This window comes from Pundamilia nyererei, unplaced genomic scaffold (genome assembly GCF_000239375.1).
Source record: "Pundamilia nyererei isolate P.nyererei 1_Seehausen unplaced genomic scaffold, PunNye1.0 scaffold00028, whole genome shotgun sequence".
Classification (NCBI taxonomy): Eukaryota; Metazoa; Chordata; class Actinopteri; order Cichliformes; family Cichlidae; genus Pundamilia; species Pundamilia nyererei.
This window is the reverse complement of record NW_005187429.1, coordinates 2,353,417-2,363,680: the sequence shown is the minus strand read 5'-3', so window position 1 is coordinate 2,363,680 and position 10,264 is coordinate 2,353,417. Positions and strand designations below refer to the sequence as shown.

The following is a 10,264-nucleotide window of genomic DNA, read 5'->3' as shown; positions in this document are numbered from 1 at the left end:
TATATATATATATATATATATATATCTTAAAGATATTACTGTGCAAAAAAGACATTGGATCTGTATTTTCCATGATCACTTTATTATAAATAGTACAATCACCTTATGATGCTTTCTATTTCAGGACCCTTCGTTAGGCCACACCCTGCAATATGGCGAATGGTGTTCGGTGGGTGTTTAACTTTTCTGCTAAGATACAGTTCTCATGTAGCCTTATCGTCACTAACTCACTTTTCTCCTGTGTTGGGTAGGTCTCAGTGTGCTCTACTTCCTGTTTCTTGTCTTCCTTATCTTCCTTAACTGGGACCAAGTGAAGACTCTAATGTACTGGCTCGACCCAAACCTCCGCTATGCAAAACGGGAGGCTGACATCATGGTAAGTATAGCTTTGACATTTTTTGGAACCTGTTGAAGTGAAACTTAAAATCCTCTAAAGCCATTTTTTGATAGCTTTAGAATAATCATGCCGCATAGTTGTTTTATTTTTTCAATAAAGTTTTATGATCTATGTAGTGATGTTCTTACATGCTCCATAATATGATCTATTTGGAGAATCTGCTGACCAGTGAATACACACTTCTGTAGTCAGATTTCAGTAAAATAAAGTAATTGTGGTAGCAGTAAAGATGTAATCAAAAGGAGGGATCAGCGTGATTGTTAGCATTGTTACTGTTGTTTTCTCCCTAACAGGAGTATGCTGTAAACTGTACAGTGATAACGTGGGAGCGCATCCTGAGCCACTTTGACATCTTTGCGTTTGGCCACTTTGGAGGATGGGCCATGAAGGCTTTGCTAATCCGCAGCTACGGCCTGTGTTGGACCATCAGCATAACCTGGGAACTCACTGAGGTAACATTCATGTGATCTCTGCATGACAGCAGGCTTGATCTGCCTGTATTCAAATCTGTCATAAACATGCTGTATATTCACAAAGCGGGGAGTCTGCAAGGTCACAGAAGAGTAATTATCAGTCATTTGTAGTAATCCAGCTCATGCGAGAGAATGACAGTGCTTCAGATTATGCTGTGCAGGGAACAGGGATTGTTTGTCTGGGAGACATTTATGACAGTATAATAGCAGTAGGAGCTTTTTGCACATAACAAAAGCTGTGGTCTTGACTGTTGCCAAGGAGTGGAAGTCTCAGCAAATCCACCCCATGGTCTGAATGTACAATGCTCAGACAAACTGCAACAACACAAGAGCGAAATGTTAAATCTTACAACTGGAAAAAGTCTGAAGGGTTGTCAGGAGAAAGCCTCTGCGCTCTAAAAAGAACGAATATTTACGTGGCAACATTCTTACCTTGCAGAAAAAATGAGTTCATATTCAAAATTACTATCGCCAGAAGAGGCACGGCTTTCCAAAGTGTTTCCATGGGAATGACGATGGTTTAAAAATAAATTACTAAAAGCTCTCAGGCTCATATAATGCAGAAGAGCTAAATATCTTTTCCCTTGAGACACCCACTGTGGCTCAAGTGGAAAAAGACTAATTACAAAACTACAATAAAAGTTATTCTTTCTTGTGAAAAGAATAACCCCAGATGAGGAGTTCACTGCAACAGAAAAAAAAAAGATTCTTTAGCATCCATGGGATACTGTTAAGAAATTATACTGTAAGTGATGACATCCAGAAATGATAGAAGTCATGTTTAATGAAAGTTGAGAACATGTAAGATACGATAAGATGAGATAAGGGTCAATGGAGTTTGTTTAAAGTAGAGGGATTGTGGACGCAGCACACCAGTTCGTCGTGGTGAAGAGATAGCCGAGTGTAAGAGTGAAGTGTTCGGTGTTCCCTGGGATAAGTTTGAGGAAATTAAGAGGGGGCTGTTGGGAGGCCTGGGCTGGGCTGCTCTGCCTAGGCTTAGCCTTCGTGACGCGTCCCCAGATAAGCTGAAGAAAATGGAAGGTTAACGCTTAGACCTTTCCATTTTTCCCATTTTACATATTTTGTTTTCTTTATGTGCATTTTTTGTTGTAGTTCTGAACATTTTGTAGCTTATGGTGTTTTGGAAAACTGTAACCGCAGTCATTGAGGCGGCCCTGAACTCTTCTGTATATTAAAGTATTCTAGAGTCAAATGTGAGACCATCTGTCTGAGAGATAAAGCTTGGCTTAAACTGGCTCATACAACAGGACAAGCAGAGGAACAAATCTAAAACAGAACGGCTGAAAAGGAAACTAATCGTTGTGTTGCAATGGCATGGCGAGCTGTGCGTAAACATATGCCCGCAAACCTCAATGAAGGAAAGTAACACTACATAGAAGACTGTGTTAGAATTCCTCGACAATGTTGTGTGAGACTGATGAAAACGAGTAGTTCCAGTTATTGCTGCTGAAGGTGGTTCAACAACCTGGTGAATAATTTTTGCATACTACTTCTGCATTTTGACAATTTTTTAGTTCAATAAAGAATAACGCAGTATAAATTATTATGTGTTGTTATCCATCAGTTTATATTTAAATGATTTTGGAACCCGATAGGGACCAGATGGACTTTGTTCTCTTATATAAACCTTAGAACTGTAAAAAGCAGTAATTTCTAGTTCGCTGACTGTATATTAACTCATGTCCCATGTTTGGTCACAGCTCTTCTTCATGCACCTTCTACCAAACTTTGCGGAGTGCTGGTGGGATCAGGTGATACTCGACATACTGTTGTGTAATGGAGGAGGCATCTGGCTGGGAATGACCGTCTGCCGTTTTCTGGAGATGAGGACGTATCGCTGGGCCAGCATCAAGTCAGTATTTTCTTCTCTTTTTTTCCCATATGTAAAAGAATTGCCATGAACATTAGAAACAGCTGAAACAATCTAATAATATGATAAGAGATATAATATGTGTAAGACAAAGTTGTCTTTTTAAATTCCTAAAAGCCAAAAAAAAAGCATCTCTGGAATTCCTCTAAAACCTTTATCAATAAACCTTAATCATTCAACTTCTTGTTTCCCTTTTTGTTCTCAAATGATTTACATTCAGAGATATTTTTCACATAATTGACCACAGGGAGAACAATTGGTTTCTTTTTGTTCACCTTGAATAATGTTCAAATGTTTAATGTTTCAAACATGAGTAGATCTCTGTATTATGAGTGCAACCCTGACACAATACACTGTTTCTGTCCAGGGAAATCCACACTACCACAGGGAAGATAAAGCGAGCTGTGCTTCAGTTCACTCCAGCCAGCTGGACCTTCGTGCGCTGGTTTGATCCAAAATCATCATTCCAGAGGCTTGCAGGCATTTATGTCTTTATGATCCTGTGGCAGGTAGGGGGTACCGTGATTCAGAAACACAAACTCAGTTCTAAAAAGTTTGGGTGCTTCGTAAAAACTAAAAACAGAATGCAATGATTTGCAAATCTTATAAATCTATATTTTATTCACAGTAGAACATAAAAAAAGATATCAAATTTTTTTATTTATGCCCAAAAATGCAAAAATATACAAAATGAACAAAAAAGACAGGACCCTTAGAAGAGGTCAAATGAATAAAACTAAACTAAAGCCAAAAATAGCAACTAAACATATATCCACACTAACTGCTCAACAAATTTAAATAAATAAATAAAAAACCTGACCTAACACGCAAAAAACAAAGGCGAAACTAGTGGCTCAGATGTATTTTTTAGGGAAGGCCTCTCATATTACAGCGAGACAATGCTAAACACTGCAGACAAGAGCCTGGCTTTGGTCTACCTGCAGTCCAGACCTTTCACAAACTGAAGACATTTGGAGCATCAAGAAAGAAAAAAACTAAACAAAGAACACCCAAGACTGTTGAGCATCCTACATCAGATAGGAAAGCTATCCTCGGTTCACTGACGTTTACAGACTGTTGTTAAAAGAAGAGTGGATGGTACACAGTGGTACACATGGAGAAACATTTTTGAGATAAAAGAAATAAAAAAAACTTAACTTGTTCTTAAAATGGCCCATTTTCTTAGTTTGATATATTTTCCTTGTTTTTGGGGGGATTAAATATGGGTTTATTAAATAATTGCATTTTACACCCCTTCCCAAGTTTTTTGGAATCGGGGTTGTACTTGCAAAATAGCGAGCCATTGATCAATTCACTAATGTGTCCGTTGAATATCGTTCATTTGAAGAATCATATGTTCAGTAATACCCTCACTGTACATAAACAACACTTCCTGTGAAATCCTCTTTGTCTTACACATCTTTATTTCCACAGCTGACAGAGCTGAACACATTCTTCCTCAAGCACATCTTCGTCTTCCAGGCCTCTCACCCTCTCAGCTGGTGTCGTATCCTCCTCATCGGAGTCATCACTGCACCCACTGTACGGTATGATTAAACCTCAAATTTACATCACTTATCAATCTTTGAGCAGTGGTAATTACAATGTTATGCGGTCTTATTCAGGTTGTACCTACTAAATACATGTCTGTGAGGATGCTGTGTTAATGTTTGCTTACTGATTTTGGGGTTTTGGGGTTTGTTTGTTTTTTAGACAATATTATGCTTACCTGACAGACACTCAGTGTAAGCGAGTTGGCACACAGTGTTGGGTTTTTGGGTGAGTATCTTTTTTTTTTACTGTCAATTTAAGCATTTTCTTTATCTAAGAGTATCTTCAGATGATGTTTTAAAAAATGTAAAAATGTAAAAATTGTAGCTAGAGCCATAGCTTGTCCATTTCCTTTGTCATTATGTAAAATTGGCTTGAATCTTTTTTTATTAGTTATTTGCATGCTTTGCAGAAGCTGTCACCACACTGGTTTTAACAGAGCAAATTCAAAGTAACATTGTAACAAGTGTCACATACTACTCATCTAATTCTGTTTATGGTTGAAATCTATTGTTGAACAGCACATAAAACAAAGCTTTCACTCATTTTCAACCAGAGAGTAAATGGACACTTCCTGCTACTGGCGCCAGCTTAACCATAATCAAATCAGGCCACGAAGCACGGGTGTCAAGCTGTCGCATTAGACTACAGTTTGAATCTTTATTTAAACCTTTTGGATTCATTTTTATAACAGTGTAGCTTCATGTCAATTGAAATTCATAACGTCATGTAGTCCTCTCAGACACAAAGGTGCTGATGTCCTTAGTCTGCTCCGGTTACTATAGCAACGAGACCGGCACACTCTCCGTCAGCAACTTAACGCTGATGCTGCTCTCTTGTCTGAGGTTCACCCCTGCAGTGTAACCTTTAAAAGTGAAAGAGTTTCCCACTGCACAGTGTGCTGAATGAATATCAGTTATGCTTCTTAATACTGTGGGAACAGTAACATGGACAACATCCATTTAGAGTCTCATGCATCAATAGAGGCATTTTAGCGCAGTGTAAAGGCATGGCCAAGAGAGGGGGCCATTGTTGAATACAGATGTCTGTTTTTGAATCATTCAGATCAAACACATCATTTCTGTTTTATTCTCTATTTCTCTTTAAGAGCCATCGCTTTCCTGGAGGCGCTTGCTTGTGTAAAATTTGGTCATGACTTGTTTTCCAAGACACAAATTCGCTACGTGCTCCTGTGGCTGCTGTGTCTGGTAAGAAAAGACAAGTGAGCATTTATATTTAAACTATATGTGTCACCTACAGTAATTGATTATTAAAACAGATTGAAAATAAGTGATTAATAAGGTAGATGTTGCAGGATGTTGCATCTGATGTGCTGAACAAATATTATCTGTGGTTTTTACAGGAGTAGCAGATTATATTTTCTTTTTTCTTTAAGCAGACTCATGTTTTGCATACTTTTCCTTCCAGGCACTCATCACGCTCCTGTGCTTATATGGGATGGTGTGGTATGAGCAAAAGAAAGTGAAGGTGAGATGGGGCCTTGGGCTGCTTGCTTACTTAAATGTTTCTAGAGGTTTTGGTTTGCTTGTGATAGTAGAAACCTCCATCTGTGGAATAGAACAGAGGGATGTACTACAAAGAAAGCTTAAGAGGTAAAACCTAAAATCCCAGTCACACACAGCAGGTATCACAGTGGTGGTTATCAACATTTCTGTTAAGCCGGGCTTTCTGCTTCAAGGTTATGTGTACATTTACATAAAAAGGGCCGTTTAATGTTTCACATGACGCTTCTTCTGCACAAAGTGATCTCTTTCAGTGCCAGCTACTCCAGTCAGAGATTATTTTCCGATGATGATGATGATGATTAAACAGTATATATAAATGACAACAACATATAAATAAAACAAAGTTAAATAGCTTTAAAATTTGACTCTCGTCAATACATCAAGTTTATTTTAATACTGAGTGAATCTCAGTGCTGCTGTGTAAGCATCAGAACCCAATATAAAAACATTTATATTAATTTTTTCCTCCATCGCCAACTGAACACATGCAAATCCCAGTAAAAATGCACTGCTTCAACTTTTTAGCTGCACGTTCGGTGGTGTTAGTAAGCTACGGCTTAGCAAGCTGCACATATTAGATGTATTTACCCAGCAGAGGATCTTTATCACATGGATATGATGTTTAAAAAAAGAAAAAAGAATCAGTGAAAAGCATTTCTTGATTATTTTAAATTAAAACTCTGCTCCTGACCAGGTTATGTGTGCAGCATGAGTTACCATGGTGATTTAGCCAAAACAGAGTCACTTTCTTGACACAGAAAACTTTGACTTAAACCTCGATATAGCTCACTGTGCCATTAATCTCCCTTCACGGTGCACCCCTCTGGCGTTAGCATTAATGTCAACAGTTAACTGTTTCTAAGTGCCCTGTGTGTAAGCATGGCACAGCACCACCATTAGAATATGACGGTGAGCATGGATGCAGAAAACTAGGACTCTGAAACCGTCTGTATATTTTGAACCAAGCCGGAGCAGTGTTTTGAGCGAGTGAGTTGTACAGACTGTTTGTGTTTGTGACTCTGGTTTTCTTTTTGTTGGCAGAGAAATTCTCTGCAAAGGCACGACTGCAATGACAGGAGTGTTATTGACTCATGTGGTTTCATCACAGATGGTGCTGCAGGTCAGTCTCATAACATGCAGATTGATGACAACGTTTCACTAAACTCCATCTCAAATGTTTATCATGTCTTTTGTCTCTTTGCTCCACAGCTCAGGAATATTCCTCAAGAACTGTGCAGCCTGCAAAACGGAGGAGAGCTGCAGGCAGGAACAGATTTGTAAATGGTCAAGGAGGAAAGAGACAATAAGCAACAACTGATACTGAATATTTGTGACCTCTGTGGAGGAGGATGAGGAAATGATGCGCTTACCAAGAGGAATACAGTATGCACTATGTGGATGGATTTAATTAATATTGTAAGTTGCATCATTGGTGCAATTAATCCCCAAAAAGTAGATTCCAGAAATCATATCGGTGTTACTTGATAAACCATTTGAACTTCTAAAGGTGTGGGAGGCCAGAACACGACAGCAGGCTTAAAGTTTGATTGAATTTCTTTTCTATTAAATGTCAAAGACGTTTCTAAATAAACTTAAGTAATGAGGTAATATGTGCTGGAGTTTGAGAGAAAATGGTGCCTTATTTGGACTGTAACAGCAGTCTGTGTCATTCCACAACCAATATTGTTTTTAAACACTGGAATAATGTTGTCAAGTGAAGGGTGTACCAACCAGTCCACACCCACCATCCTGTACAACAGTGGTCCCCAACCCCCGGGTCTCAGACCGGTACCGGTCCGTGAGTTGTTTGGTACCGGGCCGCGAGAGTTGAGGCTCAGGTGTGAAATGTATGGTTTTCAGGGTATTTATCGGTTTTCAGCGTTATTTTGTTATCGTTTTTAATCGTTAACTCGGTTTTCTTGGGTCTTTTCACGTGTGTTATGAATAAATCTTTTTTTCGGTACCGGTACTAGTTTTATTTTGTTGTATTTATCCGCGACACCTTAAAGGCCGGTCCGTGAAAATATTGTCGGGCATAAACCGGTCCGTGGCGCAAAAAAGGTTGGCGACCGCTGCTGTACAACACTCATGTAGACTATTTGCACTAAACCTTTTTAACTGGTGTGTTTTTATTTACTGACCTTAATAGCTTTAAGAAACACTAAAGATCTCAATTACTGTTGGGTTTAAGAGTTGTAGATGGGTTGATTCTGTGATGATTTGATGATGATGATTATTAATGTTGTCAGTTTAATATTTTTACAGTTATATGATGCTGGTGCATTTACTGTCTATAAGTTTCTTCAATCAAAACAGCATCAGCAGGAAATAGACTTTGTCTATGTTTTAAACGAGTGTAAGAATTACTTAACCAGCTGTTCCTTTATTAAAGTTTTTTTAGATGTGTGATGCTGTGTATGAATGTGTGATGTACCCAACACAGAACTGTGACATTCAGTGGCTCAATATTTGTGTAAAAGGATCTTTTTTTTAATGCATTTTTTTATGATCTGGATTGATTAAATGTGACATTAATAATACAACATGTGATTACTTTAAATAAGCTGTTAAATGTGTAGAATAAGCTTTCATTTAGTGTTAGTTTTAATTTCAGTGCTAACTTTCTTCACTGATTATTTTAATGTATTGAGTTTCAACTGCAGACAACACAGCAAACAGTGCATGACGTGTTACTACCCATGAAGGATTTGAATGGCTGAACTGTTTTTGTACACATAATTAAAACAAAAATTAAATAAATGTAGTCTTTTTTTCATGTTTTTTTTATTTATTTCATTGTTCTCTGTGTCCCTCAAAACAACAACAACAAGAGGACAACAAACATTAATTTTACAGTTCTTTTGTTGACATTTTAAAGGAACAATTTCCCCGGGTACTTGAAATATCTATGGCTTTCTACAACACATTTTGTGAGTGCAAAGCTATATTCAACTGCCATTTTATTACTTGCATGTTTCTAGTATTGGGTTGCCTTCAGAGCTTCTTTAACCTTTTGTTACATAGATTCGTCCTGCTCTTAGCGGACATGAGCAGCACCTTGTGTGCTCTTCTGCTTTAAAACTTGGTGTGTTGTATTCAGAGATGCTCTTCTACATGCATCTTGCCTTTTAAGTGGCTCGTTGAAATCTCGGCATTATCCTCTGACCTCTGACATCATGGACCAGAGAACGGCCACTTACAAGAAAATCTCCCAGTAGATCAGCAGCTTCTGAAATATTCATACTTTTTTGGCATCAATAACCATGTCATGTTCAAGGTCACTTAGATCACCTTTCTTCCCCGTTCTGATGCCCGTTTTTTCTTGACATTGTCTTCATATTTACATTCTTCAGTGTACTGAGTTTCTGCCATGTGTTTGGCTGATTAAACAAGTGTACCTAATATAACTATCAATGAGTGTAAAAAGCAAAGCATTGGTTGTATATCTGATTTACTCTTAATGTGTAGAAAGATGTAATTTATACACCACATTATACAAGTTACACAGGAATGCTTAATTCAGCCTCCACAGGAGTCTGAAGGGGAAATGGTTATGAGTCACCTTTTCATTTAGTTCTGCCAGCTACCACAGTGAAATCCAACATATCGTTGTTATAAAGAATCAAAATGGGTCAAATTGTTTGTGAGATGAAATATGGTGATGTAGCAGCTATCGTTTATCTGAATTACTATTTAATTGTTCTTTAATGTATTTTTTATTACTTAAGTTAGCTGTTGGTGTTTCATCAGGAAGGGTGTCTGTCATAAAATATTTGCCAAATAAAACCACAGGGAGAGGCAAGGCTGAGATGGTTTGGGCATGTAGAGGAGGGATACTGGATATATGGGACCAAGGATGGTGACTATGGAGCTGCCAGGAAGGAGGAAAAGAGGAAGCTCACAGAGAAGATTCATGGATGTAGTGAAGATGTGTGTTGTTGATACATTCCTGCATACCTTGGCATATGATTCCGGACCACAATACAGTTATTACTTTTAATGCATATAAGCCTATATTTTTACAATTTTGCACTATTATTTAGTTGGATTATTACTTTTATTTAAGTAAAAGGTCCAAACATAATAATTTACCATTTTGTTAAACACTTCTTCAAACCAAAATATTCTTGAAACCTTTGTGTTGAATTAAACTCTTTGTTTACTGTATTTATTTATGATCAAACATTCATAAGGTGAGCTTCACACTACTATGAAATTTTACTTCCACCATTTGCCAGGCAGATCTGAGTCAAAATCTAAAGTCCTTATCTCAAAATGTCTCAAAATCTCAGAGACGTGTAACCTGAAATTATTTGGAATTCTTAAGTCAATATTTGGAATGACAGACAACAGAAAATATTTTTCTTTTTTCAGTGGCAGAAACAAGCTTCCATATCCCTCCCCCCTACAACATCATTTAAAAAAA

The 10,264-nt window shown here is 37.7% G+C and overlaps 1 protein-coding gene across 1 annotated transcript in view; it reads left to right on the top strand.

Annotated features, from left to right (window-relative positions):
- ptdss1b (phosphatidylserine synthase 1b) overlaps positions 1-7,638 on the top strand; it is an 8,869-nt gene extending 1,231 nt beyond the window's left edge. Inside the window, exons 3-13 of the mRNA XM_005728416.1 lie at positions 125-169; positions 252-376; positions 691-849; positions 2,592-2,743; positions 3,129-3,270; positions 4,196-4,308; positions 4,475-4,540; positions 5,421-5,520; positions 5,741-5,800; positions 6,880-6,958; positions 7,048-7,638. Coding sequence (XP_005728473.1) covers positions 125-169; positions 252-376; positions 691-849; positions 2,592-2,743; positions 3,129-3,270; positions 4,196-4,308; positions 4,475-4,540; positions 5,421-5,520; positions 5,741-5,800; positions 6,880-6,958; positions 7,048-7,145 — 1,139 coding nt within the window. The 3' untranslated portion in view covers positions 7,146-7,638. The remainder of the gene's footprint in view (positions 1-124; positions 170-251; positions 377-690; positions 850-2,591; positions 2,744-3,128; positions 3,271-4,195; positions 4,309-4,474; positions 4,541-5,420; positions 5,521-5,740; positions 5,801-6,879; positions 6,959-7,047) is intronic.
- The last annotated feature ends 2,626 nt before the right edge of the window (positions 7,639-10,264 follow it).